At 38.7% G+C, this 23,663-nt stretch overlaps 1 protein-coding gene across 3 annotated transcripts in view; it reads left to right on the forward strand.

The window, feature by feature from the left end:
- Window positions 1–23,663, forward strand: part of CCDC141 (coiled-coil domain containing 141) — a 135,920-nt gene that overhangs the window by 68,307 nt on the left and 43,950 nt on the right. For all 3 annotated transcript variants that reach the window (XM_087708414.1, XM_087708422.1, XM_087708428.1), the window contains 10 exons: window positions 5,847–6,019; window positions 9,383–9,524; window positions 13,437–13,556; window positions 14,633–14,824; window positions 16,080–16,253; window positions 17,637–17,816; window positions 19,108–19,233; window positions 19,836–20,024; window positions 20,624–20,803; window positions 22,986–23,135. In XM_087708414.1, coding sequence (XP_087564540.1) covers window positions 5,847–6,019; window positions 9,383–9,524; window positions 13,437–13,556; window positions 14,633–14,824; window positions 16,080–16,253; window positions 17,637–17,816; window positions 19,108–19,233; window positions 19,836–20,024; window positions 20,624–20,803; window positions 22,986–23,135 — 1,626 coding nt within the window. The remainder of the gene's footprint in view (window positions 1–5,846; window positions 6,020–9,382; window positions 9,525–13,436; window positions 13,557–14,632; window positions 14,825–16,079; window positions 16,254–17,636; window positions 17,817–19,107; window positions 19,234–19,835; window positions 20,025–20,623; window positions 20,804–22,985; window positions 23,136–23,663) is intronic.

Here is a 23,663-nt window from a genome sequence, read left to right on the forward strand (position 1 = left end):
AACAATTCCAAGAAAGAAAAACGATTTCGCTTATAAGAACTTCTGATGCCATATAGCTGGTGCTGTAAGTCCAGGTTTTGATGCTCCAATGTTAGAAGGAGTGGTTGAAGAAAAGGCATGGCAATATGCAGATGGATTATGGAGCTAACTGATGATTAAGATGTCAAGCCACAAAAGCAGCTCATGTTTAATATGCCCTTTCCAGAAACCCAAAGGATCAAAGAGATGGAAGGGTCTCATCTTCCACTTACCAGTAAGAATTTGTAATAATGGGGATTTGCTTGGGAATTTTAGTTCCACTAGGCTCCATCTGCTGGTTCATTGTAAACAAAGAAGACAATGGGAACTGGATTCTTTTTGAAAATCTTAATGACTATATTAGTTTTATGACATAAGATATTCCCTAAATCAGAAGTGGAAGTCCTGACGCTGGCTCCGGCGCAGCCAACAAGGCCAATAAGTGATGTATGTTGAAAGTTGTAGTTAAATATCATTTCAAAGTCCAAAGTTTAACTATGTTACCCTAAACTGAAAAGAAGAAAGCTTAAAGTAGTGGATAGCATAGCTATGGGAGGTGCTACGTTCGTTCTTAGGGATTCTAGACTAAGTTGTAATTTAAAACTATTTATTACATAACAGTTTTAGTCATAGCATTCACATACTGTTAAGTTCTGGGCGATGAATGAGGGCAAGGCCAGAGTGATTTCTAACAGCTCTTTATTTAATACTGCCTGTGAGGCAACTGAAATTCCCTGGCTGACACAGCTCCTTTTATAGGAAACTGATCAGCCGAACAACCGATCAGGAGAGGTAATTTTCCCGCTCCAACAGAGGACCAGAATGAGAACGTCAACTGACTATATACAATACATAACACATATTCTTTCAGGCTTTTCTCCCAAGTCCTTCCAATTTCTGTTTACTACAAGTCATTACATTGTTCCCTTTGTAAATAGAAACAGTGATAAACCATTCTTCTAATGTTTGAAAATATTTCAATATCAAAGAAAAATTGACTCACAAATCTTTCTCTCTCTCTCTCTCTCACACACAGAGAGAGAGAGAGAGAGAGGGAAGGGGAGACATTGCTCAATCAAAACTACTTCATGAATTCTAGAAGGTGTTCTAATAAATCTGCCATGTCTAGCTGTCATCCCTTGTGTGAAGGTCACTTCAGAGCTTCCAGCTTTCCCACTAAGCTGCTGTCTCCGCTCCAGCATTCTCTGGTGAAAGGAGTCTCTGTATTGTGAGATGCAGCAGTTGTGAAGTCTGAAGTAGAAGGGATTGCCACATCGCTGCGGTTCAGCTGAGATGGAACCTTTCTAAGATGCTTGACATTTTAATTACAACGCTACCATAATTCAAATAAAGACTCAGAAATGCCGCAGAAGATAATAAGGTCACATATGCTTTTTATATATTGGCTCACGTTTATCACCAGCCAAATTGTTAGCAATGAGTACCAAGTCCTTACTTTCAAACCATCATTTAACTAAACATGTGGCATCAGCTTAATGTTTCTTTTGGACCCACTATTTTTGATGATGTCCTGCAACAGCTGAATCATCCACTTTCACTTGAGACAGACCAAGATGGTTGGTATAAATGTGCCGAGAAAGAAGCAACTTAACAGGTGTCTGCCTTGAAGCCCTTGTGGGGTGGGATGATATGCAGTTAAAACCTTAGCAAATTCCTTTTTCCAGTTCCCCCTCCCTTTACACTTTGTGACCTGAAATTTCTCTTGCTCTTTGGAAGCACAGCTATGCTTAATGTCACATAGGACAAATGTTAAAGTCAGGCGACCCCAAATCTTGTTCATGATCCATAACTGCTTCATAAGGAGATACAAAATGAGCAAAAATATACTGTGTGGAAATAAGTGTCAAACAAAGCTGCCTCAGGGTAAGAATAGCAATAGCACTTAGACTTATATACCGCTTTATAGTGCTTTACAGCCCTCTGTAAGCGGTTTACAGAGTCAGCATATTTCCTCCAACAATTTGGATCCTCATTTTACCCATCTCAGAAGGATGGAAGGCTGAGTCAACCTTGAACCTGGTGAGATTTGAACTGCCAAATTGCAGGCAGCCGCCAGTCAACAGAAGTAGCCTGCAATACTGCACTCTAACCACTGCACCACTGTGGTTCATAATCAAAGAGTAATAATGACTTTGCTTGTTCTATGGAGTCAACAATATCTGTGCTGAGTTTGTCCAAGGAGGAGATGGTAGGAAATAGTGGCTGATTATCATTTTAAGGTTGACTTTGCATTTAAGCAGGACAATTCTCGATAAAGCACTCCATGTCTGAATCGATATTTGGCTATTAAAATCTGTCATGCAGGATCTGTTTTCTAGCACATCTTGGGTTATCTCATGAACTAAATAATTTGGCACTTTAGATTCAGGTATAACAGTCTAAGAGGACTACTGTATGTATAGGAAATTCAGAAACAACATGTTTAAATGGTTGATTGAAGCCATTTCTTGGATTGTGTAATACTGTATATCAAAATCTTTTGAGCAAAGCAACATGGAGTTCTTTTAACAAGAGTGCCTCAGATTCTAGCATAAATAAATCAACGGCCCAATAAACATACTTTTCCAGCAAAGAATTTGATCGTAAACAAATAATGAAAAGGCAAAAATAATGAGGCACATTTTTTCCAAAAATGTTTTGAATAACTTAATTATAAGTTTACAATACCCAAAGGAGATGTTGTTGTAAGGCGGCAAAATGCTGTTTTTATTTATTGTGTCCATGCAATTTATCTACCTTAATTCTCATGTACTCTAGGCAGTTTTATGTGGCTGAAGTATGTGGAGAACTAGATGGTGAGGTGTTAACCATTTAAATGAATGTCTCCGCAGATGAACATTAAAATCGTTTACAGCAGGGGTTCCCCAATCCCTGGGCCATGACCCACTACCAGGGGTCATTCACTTGCCTGCTGCGCATGCAAAAATCTTCCCTTCTCTCCCCTCTCCCGCTGGTCCACAAAGCTGGAAAGGTTGAGGAAGTCTGGCTTACAGACATCACAAACTCCATTACATAAGAATCTTAGAGATAACTCTCCCATATTTGGTCTTCTTCCATACGTCTCTCTTGTCCTTCCTCTTCCTGCGTGCATACATGCATGCGTGCATGCGTGCATATATATATATATATATATACACACACACACACACACATACATACATACATACATACACACACACACACACATATACATATACACACATACATATATACACACATACACACATACATACACATACACACACACATACATACATAGATATAGATATACAAATACATACATATATACATACACACAGACAAGAGGTGAGTTGCCAATTTTTTTACTACGGTTCGGGTGATCCAAGTTGAACCGGCAGCAACCCACCTCTGACACACACATAGAGGAGTCTTTATACACACACACACACACAGATATACATACACACTGTTTATTATTTTGCCACGTGTTAAAAAACATTGATTATCAAAGCAATCTCATTGTATGGCTAGAATTTGAGTAGCTTAATTATGAGAAAGAGTTCATATTTTGTTTTGTTTTGAATTACATTAGCAGATACAGATAATGAATAATTCCTGCTGTGATTTTGGAAAATTAATTAATCTTCAGGTCTTTTTCTTTACAATGCTCTGAGATAACTAATTTAAATTATCCAATTCAGTTTTTGTTCCTTTATGTTAACAACCAATGCATTCAATTAACAATAGGAATGAAAATTTATTCATTATAATTGTCTCTTCCACTTCACTCAAAGAAGAGGTTATTTTGAGTAAGACTGAAAATATTACCTCTTATTGAGGGAGGCTAGTGCTAGAATTTCCAGATATTCTGAATTTAATTCTGAGCATCCCTTAATTAGGTGATTATTCTCCATTACTCTGAAATAGTGATAGAAAAATTGACAATTGCTAAAAAGATCTTAAAACTAGCTATAAGTATATTATTTTCATAATTGACCTAGAAAATTTTGATCTCAGCAGTGAGCTTTCTGTTCATATGACAGATCGACTGTTTCTACTTCAAGATCATAGCATTTCCAAAAATCCCAGTATATCTCTTATCGGTATAATATGGAACAGAAAATATTCAGATTGGCAATAATAAAGAATTCTTAACATCTATAGCAATAGCAATAGCAGTAGACTTATATACCGTTTCATAGGCCTCTCTAAGCGGTTTACAGAGAGTCAGCATATTGCCCCCAACAATCTGGGTCCTCATTTTACCCACCTCGGAAGGATGGAAGGCTGAGTCAACCCTGAGCCGGTGGGATTTGAACCGCTGAACTGCTGATCTAGCAGTAGCTTGCAGTGCTGCATTTAACCACTGCGCCACCTTGGCTCTATCCATCTCTTGATCACCTGGCAATGTGTGATGGGTGTTTTAGTTTTGAGTAGGAAAAGTATTGGAGCAAATCCAATAGTATGGATTGTTTTCGTTCAAGTAGTTATGAAGTTTGGAATCAACACAATGTAGGAAGAAAAATGCAGTCTGGTTCCAAGCTGGGAGAAGGTCACTGGAAATAAAATAGAGTCTGGCTACAAGGAAAGAAGGTCTCGGTCTATTTCCAGAAACTTCTGGAACATGCTGACAGCAGCATGTTTCTGGGGTGACTGACAAAATAGCTGAGTGAGTAGATGGATTTTTATAGGGTTCTGGGGTTTGTTGATTGAGATGCTCCAGGGGGTTGTGCAATGTAGTGAGCTATTCTAATAAAGATAAAGGTTCCCCTCACACGTATGTGCTAGTCATTCCCGACTCTAGGGTGTTTATCTCTGTTTCAAAGCCGAAGTGCCAGCACTGTCTGAAGATGTCTCCGTGGTCATTTGGCTGGCATAACTAAATGCTGATGGCGTACAGAATGCTGTTACCTTCCCACCAAAGTGGTCCCTATTTTTCTGCTTGCATTTTTACATACTTTTGAACTGCTAGGTTGGTGGAAGCTGGGATAAGTAACGGGAGCTCACTCCGTTACGTGGCGCTAGGGATTCGAACTGCCAAAATGCCAACCTTTCTGATCAACAAGCTCAGTGTCTTAGCCACTGAGCCACTGCATCCCTGTGCTATTCTAATAGTGGTGGATAAATCCTATTATGTCCTAAAGATCATGTCCTGTCCTTAGAATTTGGATGGGGGAATGTAAATTCTTAATCCCATGAGCTCCAGCCTTCTGTGGGAACTTGTGTCTGAAGGCATTTTGTTTATGAATAGATTGGCCCAGTCTTTCTGAATGGATACAAAATCTCCATTCCTAACGACCAGTTTCTTCTCCTTGAGGCTGTTTTCCTATGACAGGAAAACTGGGGCTGCTTTCTGTCTTTGTTAAGATTTTTTTCCATTTCTCCTTTCGGGAAATATAATATTCTGCTTCTTTTAATATTCCCCAAAATATTTCATTCTCTGGTGGGTGGGGGTTAGGGTTAGGTTCCACAACAGCATAGGGCATCAGTAGGCACTGATTTCATTGTATTTAAGTACAATGACAATAAAGATTATACTTATTATGACCACTCTCTATTCTATTCTATTCTATTCTGTTCTGTTCTGTTCTGTTCTGTTCTGTTCTATTCTATTCCATTCCATTCCATTCCATTCCATTCTACGATGTTAACCAAATAAGGATGTAACCAAATAAGCATGCACTATATACTCTTTCTGTAATGTCATAGAGAGGAAAAATGGTCTTTCAAAAGTTTCAAAACAATTGTTTGAAAGTTTTTCAAACAATTGTCTTAATCATGGTAGTTGGCAATCACCATGCTTCTTGTAACCTTTTCAAACTTTTTTTTTTTTTTTAATTTGACAGGCATATGATATACTTGAAAATGTAGAGGCTTCCCTTAAGCTTTTTGAATCTAAAGTTTTCAGCTTGCCCATTTCGGCAATAAAACATGAGGAACTACAAAAAGAAATTAAAAATGGATCAGACAATGCTATTCAGAAGGGACAAGCTTTACTTAGCAAACAAGATGCTCACAGGTAAGTATAATATGTAACTGGAGAGCTGCACATACATTATTAAATGTATAGGTGTGAGAATCCCTATTGGGAAATTATGTTTCTTCCAATGGTTAAATAGTGTTGAAATGAAGTCTTAAAATACAGAAATTCAAATCTGGGCTTCTAAGTTCATAAATAGGGTCATTTTTATGGAAACAGTTCAATTTGGGTGTAGTCTTCTTGCTTAGGTTGGGGCTTCTCACTTCATTCAGAGTGCCTAGAGTTGCCTCTAGACCCATGATGGCAAACCTATAGCACACGTGTCACATATGGAGCCATCTTTTCAGGCACGCGAGCTGTCGCCCAGATTAGCTCCTTTACGCATGCGCCCACGCGTCCCACCGGCCAGCTGATTTTTTAGTCTCTGCTGAGAGATGCATGTGTATGCATGGGGTGGGGGGTTCTCGCATATGCATGCACAGGGGTGGGGAGATGCGCCCCCTGCACCCCATTTTTGGTCCCAGGAGGCTTCAGGGAGGCCTGCTAGTACCAAAACAGGGGTCTTGCGCGCATGTGCAGGGGGTAGATGGGTGCAGGGGAGGGTCACACATGCATGATAGGGTCTTTGGGGGGCATTGTATTACGGGTGTCGGTACGCACACTTTCAGCACCCAAGGCAAAAAAGGTTCTCCATCACTGCTCTAGACTCTTTACTTTTTTTCTAGTATGTAATTGCCCTCATCCAAATCAAATCAAATCAAACCTTTATTGTCGAACCACCACATGTATACAATGGAATTGAATGAGCCTCCCTTGGCACAGCCCCCCCCCTTTACCAAAAAAATCCATTTATGATACTAGGATTCCTAGTAAGAGCCAAGGTGGCGCAGTGGTTAAATGCTATTTAAATGCTACTTACTATTCCTAGTAAGAGCCAAGGTGGCGCAGTGGTTAAATGCAGCACTGCAGGCTACTGCTAGATCAGCAGTTCAGCGGTTCAAATCCCACCGGCTCAGGGTTGACTCAGCCTTCCATCCTTCCGAGGTGGGTAAAATGAGGACCCAGATTGTTGGGGGCAATATGCTGACTCTCTGTAAATCGCTTAGAGAGGGCTGAAAGCCCTATGAAGCGGTATATAAGTCTACTGCTATTGCTATTGCTATTCCAAGTGATTCTACAGACTTTTGTTGGGCGTCTCTCAAAGGCCATCCAGCTGATTTCTTTTCTAGATTTTCTCAAGCCAGGGCAAGTAATGGTGATGACTCCAAGCCTTGTTATGATCAGTAGAAGTAGTACCTTCATTTCTGTGTTATAAACATTGTTATGACAAGCAATATGTGAGCCAGCATAAATGGCTGTAAATTGTTATATAACAGGGATGCTGCTATAAATAAGAATAAACAAACAAACAAGCAAACACGATATAAGCAAAAGCAGTGACATCTATATGTGGACACCTATGGCTAACCTGCAAGCCCATTTCTGCTTGCCCACATAAGCTTAGAAGAAAGAGAACTCCAGTGGACTAAGAAGGAAAACTTTGATCTTGTTCATCTCCCAGTATCATTATAGTAAATGGAAATTGTCCTGATAGAAAATAGGATTGTTTTAAATAAAAATTCTATTAAGTCCTACATTGGTACAATGGAAATAAAGGAACAGCTGGTTTTCAATGACATTTAGTTAAGGTACTTATGGTTATTCTGTTCTGTATTAAGGAAAGAAAATTCTGCCCATTACCAGAATATTTCCACCAATCATCATTGAGGGGGCTGCGGGGGGGGGGGGGAGGAAGGACATTGAACGGGGGCTTTCAGAGCTAATAAAATTCCAACTGAGAATGCAATTCTTTTTAGGCACTCAAATGATTTTCATGGTCACTATTAATATTTTAATGGAGTTTGTGTTGCTATTTAATTTCACAATGCTTTGCCAGAGAAAATTTCTGTTATAAATTAACTGAAGGCAACAATTTGTTCCTTAAGCGCAATTTTCTTATCCTAATTGTATGTGATAAGCAGTTTGAAGAGAACTATCTCCCGTCTTTGCGTTATTATAAATCAGCACCCTGGAGCTCAAACATTTAGCAGGTTTGTTGGTTCTTTGCCACATGACTGTGTACTAATTTTTGTTTAAAACAACCTTTTTAGAATATGTGCTAGTCTTAAAACTCACAGGGAGAATATTCATTGTGAATTGTCTGTAAAAAAAAGAAAGAAAAGTAAACTCTTTACAGCTAAAATTTGGATCTGGAATAGAAGCAGTTATGTATTTTTTTAAAATTGCATTTTAACTTAGCATCTAATTTTGATAAAAGCATCTAAATGGTGTTCTATATTAAAATACGATACTTAATGTTCTCAGAGTGTTAGGCAATGCTAATGTATGTAGGTAGTCCTTGAGTTATAAGTGGTCAATAGGGACTGTTCAAAGTTATAATGGAGCCCTCAAAACAACCTGATTTTAAAGTTACATGACTGTACCCACCTGATTACATGTCACCATTTTGGGCACTTGGCAACAAGCTGAACTCTACAGCCCAATGGTGGGATTCACATTCTTTTACTACTGGTTCTGTGGGTGTGGCTTGGTGGATATGGCATGGCTTGGTGGGCGTGGCAGGGGAAGGATACTGCAAAATCCCCATTCCTCCCCCCCCTCAACCTGCTTTCCAGCTCTGTTCTCCTGTTCAGGGCAACAAAAGAAGATCGGCTGGGAGGCAGTGAGGGTGGGGCCAGCCTATTTTCCAGTTCTCCAAACTACTCACAATTTCCATTACTGTTTCTCCAGAACCTGTCAGAACTGGCTGAATACCACCTCTGCTACAGCCATTTGCAACATCCCGGGGTCATGTGACAACAATTTTTGATTTTTTGTTTTGCCAGTTTCTGGTATTTAATTCAGATTTCCATTGTTTTAAAAAATGCCCTTTGGGTAAAACGGATTTACTTCATGACCACCATATTTAGGTTATGTTTGCACAAGAACCACTGCCCAAAAAATTGCTGAAAAATCAGGTCTGATGAATTCTGGGGTCCATTACAGATATAACTTGAGGTCCACCTGTGGTAAAGATGGGAAATAAGAACTGGAATAAAACGGTATATCTTAAGCTCTCTTGATTTCATTATTACTGGGCTTTTTGAAAATAGAGCAACTATAGAGCAAATAATTATGATATAAAGCAGTGGTTCCCAAACTTGGCAACTTTAAGACTTGTGGACTTCAACTCCCAGAGTTCTCCAGCCAGAAGAGCTAGCTGGAGAATTCTGGGAGTTGAAGTCCACAAGTCTTAAAGTTGCCAAGTTTGGGAACCACTGATATAAAGCATTAGAATACATAGATAGCATAACACTTTTACTTACCAGCCAGCATTAACCATGATTTTAATTACTTTTCCAGTTCTTGGATGATTGGGATTCAGGAAAGAATGGACTACATTGAGAAAAAAGTAGATCAATTGATCAAACAGCTTCCTGATCATGGAGAATTTACCTCAAACAAGGAACACCTAGCCACTTCCTTAGAAGATTACTTAAAGAAGGTATATCTCCATGATATATGTATAGCAATAATATATTACAAATTACTAAAATGATGTATTCAAAGATGTGTATAAACTTATTCCAAGTTCTCAATAAACCTACACATACGTAATTTTAATTCTTTTTCTCACAAGCATACACGGAAAGGTTTACAGCAGTATAGGAAAGTGGGTTGGATATGTTCACTGCCTTGAATTACCAGTAAAAAAGAATAAATTTGCATGATTTCATCTCCCGAGGTTGGACAAGTCAAATTTACCCTTCCTCACCTCTTCAGGGCTGATTCTTCTTTTCAGTATTGGCAAATTTCAAAAAGAGCAGCTGTACTTCAAAAGGGAGGGAAGAGAATTGGACAGGGTTAAAGGAAGAAAGTTTTCCCTCCCTCAACATGCAATGGTTTTATTTTTTCCCCATACCTGGTAGGATGATAAGAAAGCTACTCTTCATCATCTCTATTCATGACTGGTGTAATACTGCTTTTGTCAGAGAAATAAAATTTGTCAATGATACTTTAAGCACCAAAGAACCTGATATTAGTAGAGTCATTAAAAACAGTCTTAAGTTAAACATATCAGAATGAGCTCTGTCACTGGCTGCAAGCCATCACCAACAGAGGACAAAGACATTGTATTTTGATTTTCTTGACCAATGATCTCAAATAGAATGGCTTAAAAACTACTCCCAGAGCATATAGTAGGCAGGTGTTTTAGTTAATTGATAGCACTAAGACCACACAGTCTAGAGCTAAGCAGATCTGGGTATTTTATGCCCCCCGGACCACATCTGGATCTTTGGCTGTCCCGGTGTGGCCCGTGTGAGGTCAATTGGAAATTAGAAATCAAATGTAAATAAATGTGCCACAGGGTGCAGGAGAGGAAGCCGAGTGAGATGCAGCTCTGCACAGTCACCATGTGCTCCTTCGGTCAATTGGCAACCATGAGAGGGCAAGGAGAGAAACGCCTTTTTGTGCCTGTGCACTGCTGGTTTCTTGGCTGGAGCAACCTGAGGAGTTGAGGTGACAGAGTTTGAGGACATCAAATCAGGTAACATTGGTTCAGCCATCCACAACAATCCCAGTTTCTCATGTCTCCCCTTGGGAAAATTAATGGCCTTGCCTTGAAGTTTTCTTTAATTAACCTCACAAATTAAAATGTGAGGCTCAAATAAACTCTAGCACTTGTTAGCACACGTTTTTGAAATAAGCAATAGAAAAGGATTAAGAACGATTAAGTTTTTAAAAATGGCCTGGTTTAAGAAAAAGAGACATAAGTCAAATTAGACTATGCTAATGCAGTTATTTATATATTTCCATATTTTCTACCCTTCCTTACACTTTATGCAACATCCGAATACTGTTGCTACCTTGCCTTTGGTTCTTTACGCCCATCGCTCATTTTCCGTAACTTGTGAATTCCATCCAGTCATGATTTTCTAGCTTTTTTTCCATTTCCCCTTGACCTTCACATTGTTTGTTTTGCAACTGTATCCTCATTCATTCTACATGACCTACCCTTCTTGTACTTTGTTCATGCTGATCACTTACTTTTGTCCTCAGTTCACATTCTCTTTATCTTTCATCATAAATGTTCAATCATGCTTTCAGATTTATATTAATTCATTTGCCATGTATTTGTGCAAGCAGATTTATCTACATATCTAGACTATGTATTTAAAATGGATACTGTTAGGCACATACCTGTCAAACCGTACCATTCTCATTTATCCTTGGTTTTCTAAATGTTCCACTCACCTTTTCTTTGCTCTCTTGTCTTATCAATTCATGTCATCTAGTAGATTTTTTGTTGTTGACTGCATTAATTTAAAATATTATAGTATTTTTCCTGAATTAACTCATAAAGGATATTTCAATTATCACTATTCACTAGAGCATACTATCCAACTATCACTAATGTTCATACATTCATGTGCATTCACAACAATCTAGATGACAGAAATTAATACTTTCTGACCTTTACTTGAATCTGTTTCATTCATATGTAACATTTCTTTTCTGCATGCATTCGTCAATACCACTCCACAAGATCAAAACATTTTCATTTTAATATGATACATCCTTATTTATTTTCCTTAGCGCTACAGATGTAACTACTTTACTTCCTGTTATTCCATTTGTTAGTTCTTCTTATACTATATATCACAGTCTTCCATACATCCCCATCTTTGAGGGGAATGGGTAGTTCGAAAATGTGAAATATGTATAAAAATAATAAAAAATACAATATAGTTGTGACCAAATTGATCCATATTTATAGATTAGATTACCAGTTTCAGTCTTACAACAGCTCATTCAGCATTCCCTGCCAATTGCCAATATGCCACAAATGCAACTGGATGCAATTTTGCCACAATCATGCTCACATTACTGTATGGAATTTGTAATCTGGAGACTGCTTTGCAAACCAGTTTACAGTTAATTGCATTCTATAAATTGGAAGAGGAATATGCAATTTACTTGCTCACACTCAATACACTTTGTGCTTGTGCGAGCAAAGCGTGATCGGAGCTGCCGTCTTTCTGTAAATATTGGTGGGGGTGTGTGGAGTGCTAGCTTTGTTGCTGTAAGCGGGTTGATTGGCTGTGTTGTTACATCTTGATTAGTTGATGGAGTTGATGTATACAGATTAGTCGGCTGTTTCATAACATCCTGTATGGCTGAGGTACTAGCTGTAGTCTTATCCTTAGTCCTGTGCTGCAACATCCTGAGAGGTTGGCTGCATTGTAACATCCTGAGCCTTTGCATTGTAACCTCCTGAGTTCTGTGATGTAATGTCCTAAGCAGATGGCTGTGATGTAACATCCCGGGCTTTGGTTTGGCTCCAAGTTTGTGGTCTGGCCATTTGTTCATGGCATGTGTCAGTTTGCTTTGTGTGGGGGTTGGAGGGGGTGAAGCACTTGGTGATGCCGCCGTGGTTTGGCTTCTGGATGGTGGTTGCATTTCGTCTATGGGATGGATCTGTATATTTATAGAAAGACGGCAACTCCGATCACACTTTGCTTACACAAGCATGAAGCCAAAGGCACCAGCCTGAAGATGCCAAGTGGGACCTCGTCAAAACATTGCCAAGATACTTTCAATCTTACATGGAAAAAGACCCGAATATGCCAAGACCTGCACACCTGTACCTGTGAAAATCTACGAAAACATACATACATACATACATACATACATGTGTGTGTGTGTGTTTGTATATAAAATTATAAATTATATATATAATTTGTGTTTATGTATGTGTATGTGTGTATGTGTGTATATGTGTATGTATGTATGTATGTATGTATGTATGTATGTATGTATGTATGTATGTATCATATCTGAAATCATACTACAGAATTTTAAATGAATTTTATATAAAAAAAGAAGGCAGCTTTCCAAAAAGATGAGCCATTCTAGAATATTACAGTGTTTCCCGAAAATAAGACAGGGTCTTACTTTCTTTTGACCCTGAAATAAGCACTTGGCTTTATTTTTGGAGAAGTCTTATTATTTTTGAGGTGCAGAAGGCAGCAAGCGTGGTCACCTCATGGCTGCTGCTATGTTGCAATATTTTCAGGGAGGGCTTATTTGGGGGGGGGCGGGCTTATTTTAGCACATGCGCTCAAAAGCCCAATTGTGCTTATTATCCCGGGAGATATTATTTTCGAGGAAACAGGGTACTCACCTTCATAATTGTATAAATTGCTTCCCCTTAACTAATAATATAGCAAATATTATAATCAGAATACTAATAAGGAAAACTTAAGGAATAAGATACCACACTCATAAGACTATATTGTTTTAAAAGATATTAAGGGAATTGTGTTCTTGTAAGCTGTCTCACTTTACAATTCCCTACTGTTGAAATACTTCCACGTGGTTTTCAGCTGTTATTAATATCTGTTTAAATATAAAGGCATCAAGAAAGATTCAAAACATTGGTCCAGTACTCTCGGCTGCAGTAAATCCTGGATCTTCTGCTCCTGAATCAGAAGAAGTCCTGAAAAAATATTTAGAGCTGGCGAATCAAACCAAGGTCAGGTCTGATGCATTTGTTTTAATGTCATCGTTTTCAATGATGAAATCATATGTTCATACTATGGGATTTTCTTACAATTTTTCAAAAGCTGTTATTTCAGTACTACCACTGCGCTTTTATTTAGGTTGGTTTTAAACTTATTACACCATAAAATAAGATTAAGCACACTTTGCTTTAAAAAAAAACACATTTTAATGCATTTCTCTAAGTTTTGCTATACATTATATGTGTATACATATAAAACTAAAGAAAATCCTACTATTCAGCATGGAAATATTTTCTGTGCATATCAGCAAGTGTCAATGATGTTTGTAGAAGGAATGGGAGGAGTCAAGGCCATAACCACATGATTGAAGCTCTCCCCATTTTTAGGTATGTTACACATGCAATAAATGGATGAGAAATAGGGCTTCAATTATATGCTCATGGCCATCATCTTGACCTCTTTTTTACTCCTACCTTTGTCTTCATGGACACTCCTGGAAACAGTCCTTCATAGAGCCTTCATATACTAATGATTCTAAAAGATCTTCCAACCTTTTTATAGGATCATAAAAGGGCTTTGTGGGCTTTTCAATCTGTTGGCAAAGTGCTCAATAAATACCTTATCAGAAGGTCACAATTTCTTTCTTTTTTTTTTAATTGATCAATCTTGCATGGCAAAGTTGGAGCAAGATAAAAAAAAAATCATGCCAAACTTTGCTTCTCACTTTTTCTGGTGCAACCGGCTTTGATCTCACTTTCTTTGTGTGAACCCATGGCAGGCAGTGGCACATTTTCTGAACCCCCATGATCCATAAATTAACATTTAATTATTAAAGATAAGCATTATTTTTGCATAATTCTTGCCACAACTGAATCATTGAGTTGAATTCATCAGCTGAAGCCTGAGAATTTTTTTTGAGGGGAGGAAAGGATAATTTTGGCTTCAGTGTGGAAACCATAGTGGGACATACCGACGAACCTTCAATAATATAATGTAATACTCATTTGTGTTTGATAACTAATAAATGAGGAAGTTGTTTAATTTTCAAAATGTTAGTGCACTTATTTTTCTCTGTTATACTTTGCAGGAGATGGCCAATGAAGTAGAATTGGCTGTAAGAATTTGTAAGGAAATGGGAGAGTTAGAAACCACTGAAATAGCAGTGTTTTCAAACAAAACTAAGCTTTTAAATGAAGAACTGACAACATTGAACAGAAATCTTTCCTTAAAACTCAAAATCTTGAAGCCATATGTAGCCTTCTTAAAGTCATCAGATGAGGTACTTAAACATATTTTGTGGAAAAAAATTATGATAGGAAAGATATCATTTGGTGGCATCTTTAAATATAATGGAATAATGTTCAGAATAATGTTGCACCCTTCCCCGCTTGATATTGATATGTGCCAAACTTGATAGCAAAGACTGAGTGAGAAAACTGTAGATTCTTCCATGTTAGTTTGACATAAAGAAATGACTTGCAGTTTGCTGGCTGAAGCACTGAATTGATCATTATTTTTTGTAGTGGCTGTTGCAGTGCTCACTGGCATGGGAGAAAGTGGTCTCCTATAAAGCTTGTGGAAGCCCATTAATGGATAAAAATATATGTTGGAAGAATGTTGTAGCATATTTTAGTTCCTCTTCATTAGATAGAATTAGATTAAATATTGAACTAAAGATAAAGGGCAATTTAAAATAAAGGTGAAATTGCTCAAGTGATGTAGCACAGAGGTCCCCAATCCCTGATCTGCTGGCCATTTGGAACCAAGCTGTGGAAGTGATGGGTGAGTGTCTGTGTGAAGCTTCATTTGTGAAAGCAATGCACGCATGCATGGAAAACCATCCCGTCTCTCCCCGACTGCCACCGCTGTCACTTCCACTGATCTACTGAGACAGAAAGGTTGGAGGCCACTGATCAAGCATATAACTTCCTCCTAATTCCCTTTTCAGAAAGGGCAACATTATGTAAGAGCATTCAGTGTCAAACTATGGTCCCAAATAATTATCTCATAATTATTTGGAAACATCATCCAGCGCATTACTCACTCAGCAAAAGTCACTGAAAGTGTGCCTTTGCTAACACCTCCTTACAGGAAAGGAACTTGTGACTTTTTAGATGTTGCTGGATTTCAGTGCTCATTACAACCAGACAATACGGACAATAGTTTAGGATGCTGAAAGTGATAAAACTACAGCAGGCGATTGCAGGTTTTCATTCCCTGGGTTTTCACAGTGCCAGAGCAAATGGTGAAGTGCTTGTATTTATCAAGAGTAAGAGACCATCTAAAACCTCTTAAAGAAACAGAATAAATTTAGTAAGGTATCCTTTCAGGTTTTCCCATTTTATTTGCAATATATTTAACAAAACATTTTTTTAAAAATTTTTTACTAAGTTCTTGCCTTAGCTTTTTTGAAGTCTTATTTACTGCAGGGAAGAACTTCAAGGATTCTGTAGGTGCACTTCAATAGCCTAGAGAATGTCCATCATAAATGTTCAGAAGAGAATAGTTGGTTTGATTCATGTCTATCCTTTTAGGTTGGAAATGATGCCCAAAAGCTGAAAGAATTCTATATAAGCGAGCCCGCAGAAGACATTGAAGCTAAACATGAGGCCTTGCTGCAATCAGCTGATGCCCAGTGGCATTTGGTTTTGAAGAAGATTCTTTCCACTCAAGATATGGGTCAAGACTTTTTAAATTTAGTAAAGATGGTGAGGCAATTTCTGATGATTTATAGATAGCAATGTTTATTTCCCCACATTCTTTCTGAACTAATCCTGTATGTTTGGGGAAAGCCACAGTGAGTTTAATTAGATATACCTTCTAAGGTAAAGCTAAGCAAGTCGTTTAGGGTATATATAGAAATACATAGCAACCCCATCTAGATTGCGATCATGATATACATAGTTCCATGAGTCAAATCTTCTCTCAAGCATCCTGTTTAACATTTGGATGGGCACCAATGGAAGGTTTGGACTTTTTTTTCTTTTATTCCCAAATAATGTGCTGATTTTAAGAACCAAGGGACCTGAGAGGAAGTATTAAAGCCTCATTATTTCTGCATGGTGGTTTTTAAAAATGGTGTAATTCCTTTTCAGTAAAGAGAAAAAGGGAGTCAGATGCATGATGCATATTACATACATTTAGTCAGTGGTGGGATTCATTTTTTTTACTACCAGTTCTGGGTGTGGCTTGGTGGGGTCATGTGACTGAGTGGGCGTGGCCAACCTGACATCACTCATGGCAAAATGAGGCGGCACCTTGTTGTGTGAGTGACATCAAATTGGCCACGTCCTCTCAGCTGCATGGTCCAACCAAGCCATGCCCTCAGAACCAGCAGAAAAGGCAGCTCCTGCAGCCTGCCCTTTATGGTCCCACCCCACGTCCAAGTACCTTAAAAGGGACACCACAGTCCAGCTGCCTTCAGAGCAATTCCGCTGCCGTGCCATCCCTCTGGTGCAGCACAGAGGTGGGTTCCTACCAGTTCGCACCTATTCGGTAGAACCGGTTTGTCAAATCTACCCAACTGGTTAGAAGAGGTTCCACCAGTGGACCCGGAAAGCAGGCCACACCTACAGAAGAGGTTCCAAAAAATTTTGAAACCCACCACTGGTCCTTGGATATGATTATTCTACACTATCATGCTCATATTTATAAAGCTCTGTGAAAGGTAAGGATGACTACTGCGTTTGTGGTGCAATCAGAACATTGCGTGTGTTGAAATTGTTTTAACGCAAACCAAAGATGCCTTTTAAAAAACAAGTTTACATCATATTCTTATGCATGCCAGTGCTGTGTGTGAGGTAATTTAAGGTGGTTCTGACAAGTGTCGTCAGCATCTTCATATCCAGTCACATGGGCGGCAAGCCACTCCCATCCGGTCACATGGATGGCAAGTCACTCCCACAAAGGAGGCCACACCCACAGAGTAGGTTCGAACAATTGGTGCAGCACTTCTAGGAAAATGTATAGAATTGCATGAGGTGGGACTGAGAGAAATCTTTGCCCCTTCTTGATGCCACCATAAAGATGCCAAAAATAGTTTGCTTTCTGTCCCTGTCAGAAAAAAAAATTATAAATTCTGTCTGGAACAGGTGAATAACAATCTAATAATGAATGTGGAAAATGTTGTTCAAGTAACGGAACGTACCCTTGATATTCTGAACAAAGAAAAAGAAGAATTAACCGAGCTTTGGGCAAGATGGAAACTTAGCATGAATCAAGTGCAATCAATCAAGCAACAATGTGGAAAATTCAATGAGCAATTTAAAAATGTAAGTAAAATCTACATAATATTTATTCCTACCTCTGTTTGGTAAAATGGAATTGCCACTTGTTTTAATTTTGTTTTTGGCAGATCATAACACCATGTCTTAAGAAATTGGTTCTCCTGCACTATATTCAAGAGATTTGAAAGCATAATAGCTGAACTGTCTAGACATTTTTGCTAACAATAGTGCATTTTTCAAAATGAAGAATTTCCTCTAGCAATTTTAGGGAAACATGAAATGCCAGCACGAAATCCTTCCTGGAGGGTACATGCAAAGAAAACATGCAGTGTGATAATCAAAGTACAAAGAATGTCCCAAACACCAAGAGGTGATCACAAGGGGTCAAAGAGTCAACCACATAATCAAAGCTCTGCTCTTTGTTATGTGTGTCAGAATGCATTTTGATAGCACAGTTCAGACAACCTTGCATCAGGGGTGGGTTGCTGCTGGTTTTACTACTAGTTCGCAACCCATGTGCAATGCGCATGCGCAGAACAATTTACAGTGAACTGTGCACTTGCAGTCACTTAAATTCAAAATGACGGCAGCCCAGTAGCAGGGAGGGAACCAGTTTGGGGGCAGGGCAGGCCTGGATCACTGCCGGTTCTGCTACCCAGGCCTGAATTCCACTATCGGTTCGGCTGAACTGGGCCAAACTGGGAGTGACCCACCTCTGCCTTGCATATATCTTTATATCAAAAAATAAAAGGCATTGTTGATGGCATCTAATACTCAATCATTTCTCCTATAATTTCTAAATTTCTCTGGAATTTTGCAGCAAAGTTTGATTCCTTACATTTTATTTGTTGGTGTATTTAAAATAGCTTGGCAAACGAGTTCTCTTGAGTTAACAAATCTTATTCTAGCCTACGTTTTTGTAGGATAGTTCAGTAAAAGGGTTTTTAAAATGTCAGGAAACACAGTATTGTTAGATGAAAAGTAGATTCAGGAGCTGAGAAAGATTAAAACAACATATTTTTCTCCTTTAGCTCTTGATGCTAATTTCAGTTCCATTTTGGATTTGGCTAGTAGCATTTAGCTGAAACTTTATGTTTAAAGAAGATATGGATTATTTATTGACAATAATTCATATCTTCTGGTCCGCTCTAGTCCTCAAAAATAAAATATAAAAGATATATGACTAGGCATTAATCTAGCATACTTTATAACATTTTTACTATACAATATGCAAGCTTAACATTCCTTTTTTTCCCCTTAAAACTGGACTCTTCTTATTTAAAATATAACAAATTCTGAAATATGCATTTACAAATTGTTTTCTGGTGCATTACAGACAACACAACGCTTAGTCGTTCTTCAAGAGGGACTCAGATCTACTCTGGCACTTGATCTTGGAAGTAATCTTTCGGTACTTATGGAATTACAAAATAAGTTTAATGAAATTAAGCCACAGTTTCAGGTAAGAACGTCAGCTGAGAATGTTGAAAAATTGTGTTCTATTTGTTTCTGTAGATAGTGAGAAATATGCCTTTTACATTTTTAAAAATCCTAAAGCCGTGATGGTGGACCTATGGCACATGTGCCAAAGGTGGCACACAGCGCCCTCTCTGATGGCACGTGAGCTGTTGCCCCAGTTCAGCTCTGCTGCACATGCACAGGTGCCTCATGTGCCGGTCAGCTGGTCTTCGGGTCTCTGCTGCGCATGCGGGAGGGGTAGGGCATGTACAGAGGATGTCGTGCATTGCATTTTGGAGGTTTGGGTATGGGTGTACTTGCACACGCATGCACGCTTTGGGCACTTTGACCAAAAAAGATTAGCCATCGCTGTCCTAAGGTAATTCAAACATGCCATACTGAATGGAAAGCCATATATTTAAAACCATATTTGGCAGGATGCGCAGCAAAATTTAGGAAGACATTCAGAGTGGAATTAGTGCGTTCACTTTTTCAGAACAAGGGGAAAGTAACAGTTCTAACAAAATGAACAGAGATTTGCTTGGCTTAAATGTAAATGTGTTTTCCTTTGAGGTTTTAATATTTTTATTGTACCTAATTCATTAGCAACTCAATGCTGAGGTGGAATACACATTAAAATTATCAGAGCAGCTGGGCTTGAAAGGAGCTCCTGACGTGGAAAAATCTGAGAAAATAAGTGAGCTCATTCATCTCCATAAGGAGATAAAGGAAATGATGGCAAAATATGATGAAGTTTTCAACAAGACAGTCAAATTCCACAAAGTCAGAGAGGAGGTAAGTGTGGTTGTTTTTAATTTTCATGAACCCCTTGATTTCACTGTCCCATTCACCCAGTAATGGGATTCAGCCAGTTTGCACCTATTTGGGAGAACCTGTTGTTGGAAGAAATCTCATTTTTGTTTTTTTCCACTTTACAGGGCTAATCCTGTAGGGAAGGCAGGAAGGAAATATTCTGGGGTTGTTTCTAGCCTAAACTTTATTGCCCTGTTTACAGAAACTGCTTCTCCGGTTAACCCTTTTTACATTGTAACAGCTAAGGCGAAGCGCCCATCGACGTGACATTGAGTTGGCCACACCCACCCAGCCACATGACCACCGAGCCCTGACTACCTAGCTGGTTATTAGGGCAGAGAACTGGTTGTTAAATTATTTGAATCCCACCACTGCATTCATCCACGTGTATTTTCTTTTACTGGGCTATAAATACCATTTTAAAAGAAGCAGTTGTTAGGCAATAACTATGCTAAAGTATTTGGGTGGCCAAATTCTGGATTTAGAGTCAAAACTGTTTTCAACAACCTGAATGTTCTACGAAAGTAAAACTAAAAGATGAAAGGCTAGATGTTAATGAAATATATCTATAATTTTCCCAGCTTGAAAGTCTCATAAAATCAGGAGGACTGGAGTTCCTACAAATGAAAGATGTGCAAAGTGACACTTCCCATGCTAAGATCCACCTGACTAATGCTCAGGAGAAGCATGTGCATATCAGGCACCTGTATAAACTGGCACTTTCGCTTGGAATGGATATACTCTCAACCGTAAAACATTCTGTAAGTAAATACTAGAGCAAGTCTAGAATGGGGGAAATCAGCACTTTCACTTGGAGGGGATATACTCTCCACAGTAATACATGCTGTAAGTAAAAATATCAGAGCAAATCCAAAATGGGGGGAAAGGGAGCAATTATCCAGGACAAGCTACTTTCTTTCTTACATCAGTCATGGACTATGAATTTGCAACAGTGCCAGAAGTACAACTGAACCTTTTGCCATCACAATTTTTTTCCTACATTGTGGGAGTTTATTGAGTGACTACTAGTATTATTGTCTTCTTTATGTATCACTTAACTGTATGTAACTTTATTTGACACAAATGATAACTGGCTATAGTGAATGCTGTTAATTAGAACTCAGCTTAGTGAAGAAGACATTAGTATTGATAAAGGGCTTCACAAGTTGAGGTGATACCTATCAGTCTTTTATTAGTTCTGGGTAGATTTGTATCCCCCTCCCCTCCTTAAGCAGAGTGTACATAGTTTTGAGTAAAGGTTAAAGGCAAAGCTTTCTTTTGTAATGTGAAGTATCTTTGACCAGTTTTAGCTTAGTCCATCAATTGCAATATCTTTTAGGGCAATTCCACACTACAACTTAAAGGGCTTGTCCCTCCTGATATTCCAAGCCAACTTCAGAAATCCCGGTCTGAATTGCAGTGGGTTGTCAGTATGCAATCCAGATTGAGAATGGTCTGATAACCAGCCTCTACTACAGTCATTGCTAGACCCGATTGATGGTTCCTGTTATTGCCTCGTAAGTCCTCGGACTTACGAATGACAGCTCGGCGGCAGCCAGGCGCGCCTTAGCCAATCAGGCGCGCCTGCGAGTTGCTGGGCTGTCATACGCGAGGCTATTGGCTCATCCGTCTGACAGCTCCATATAAAAAGCTGTCAGACGGAGGAGAGGTGCCGGTCTACCATCTGTATTCGTTCTTGCCTGTAATAAAGAGTTAGTTAAGGTTACCTCAGACGCCTCTGCTTTTTCCTTCCGCCGATCTAACAGTTCCCACCATCTCTTGCAGGAAAGGCAAACCTTACTTCCTGGCTCCAATATGGACCAGTGAATGTCATTTCCTGTTAGGGCTGTTCCTTTCTCACTAGTCACCATGACTTTGCTTTCCCAAACATTTGCCAATATGTACAACTTCATTCTCCCTTTCCACATTATCTCCTTTGACATCAATACAGACCCCGTTAATCCCCCCTTTTTTTCTCCTTATAAGAACAATAAAGTTATTGCTACAATAATGAAAGCAGTAGGAAAAATGATTATTATTTTTTGATGTTGTTCCGATATTCCTCTGTAGATCCATGGAAGGATTGATAGTTCAGCTTCATAGAAATAAAGTAGTAACTTGCCTAGTACACTACTTAAGGGTGTTGAAATAAATTAAGGTAAGGGAAACACTGCAGTACTATGGGCAGTGCTGATGCAGAAACATTGTCTCAAAATATCTCATGGACTTCCTACTTTGCCCCATCTATTGTCGTCCCCTCCTTAAAACTTTTGATTAAATATCTTCATTTTGACAATGGAGGTAGATGCTTTCACAATAGGAACATAGTATTTGCCATTGTTCTCACCAGAGATATTCTGACAAAAAGCAGATCATTCTTCCCAACTTTATATAATTAATTGGATTTATTTGCTTTTTGAGCTTGACTGGTGACGGCTTATGTTGTATTTTATTGATCTGTTGTTGGCTTATTTTATGTTTTCCTTTTGATTACTGCTGCTTCTGCATTGATTGTGCTTATTCTTTTCTTCCAGTTTTGGGGAGATTGTCCCCCAAAAGTAGTTTCTTACCCTGTAAAAGATGAATAGATAAAATAAATCAACTTGATTGAAAAGAGTTTCAGAGTCATTTATCTGAATGCGCCTTAACCACTAATTCAGCTCAGCGATAGAACCTCTGTTCATTTACATTACAAGAAACAGCACATTCTGTGAAATAAGTAGATTTTTTCCCTGTGGTTTAACCCAAGCTTTATATCTTGTATATCCTATGTTGACAGGTATAGAACTCAAATTTATATTTCCATATCTTGGAAATATTAGAATTAGAGTACCATGCTCTTGAAAAACAATACTTTTCACCACACAATATTTTTCATTATTACTGTCACTGTTTATAGACAATGGCTTGTTGTTTCTGCATAATTTATATATTTCGTTTCAGAATTCCTTTAATATTTCTGTAAAGAACTTACAGCAACAACTGGATACCATGGAGTCTGACAGCATTAAATGGGACTCCAAAGCTGAAAAGTATGAGGAAGAGCTGTCGCATGTCCTCCATTTCTGCATGACAAGGGACGAGATACATGAGGTGTGGTGAAAAGAAGTCATTAAATAACCGCAACTGTTGTGTCCTTTGTCTTCTTGTTTTACTCTTCACTAATGTCCTTGCATTCCATTTTGTTTAAGCTTTTTAAGGAAACACTAATTCACAAACCGTTGTAGAGATATTGGTGCCTCTCTAATTGAAGCCTTTGCTAGCAACTGAATTACTGGAGATTGAAAAGCAGAATGCACAGCTTCACTTGAGTCAATCTTTGTATGTAAAATAGATTAGCTATATAGACTGTAGATTGGATTGCGACAGTTGTTTTTCTTCACTCATGTTTAAAATGTCCTCTGCATCTAATTAAAGCACAACAGTGCAAACTAAATGTGCCTTCTCAAAAACTGAATTCATCACAAGCAGGAGCAATTTTTTCCCTTCCTGTGACCTGAAGTCCATGTGAGGTCTGGAATCAGGGGTGGGTTTCAACCAGTTCGCGGCGGTCCCCGCGAACTGGTTGGTCGGCGAACCCGGAAGTATGTAACTTCTGGGAACGGCGAAGGGCCCACTGCC

Source organism: Thamnophis sirtalis, unplaced genomic scaffold, assembly GCF_051295495.1.
Source record: "Thamnophis sirtalis isolate CommonGarterSnake01/CBP01778 unplaced genomic scaffold, rThaSir2_p1.2 scaffold_1, whole genome shotgun sequence".
Classification (NCBI taxonomy): Eukaryota; Metazoa; Chordata; class Lepidosauria; order Squamata; family Natricidae; genus Thamnophis; species Thamnophis sirtalis.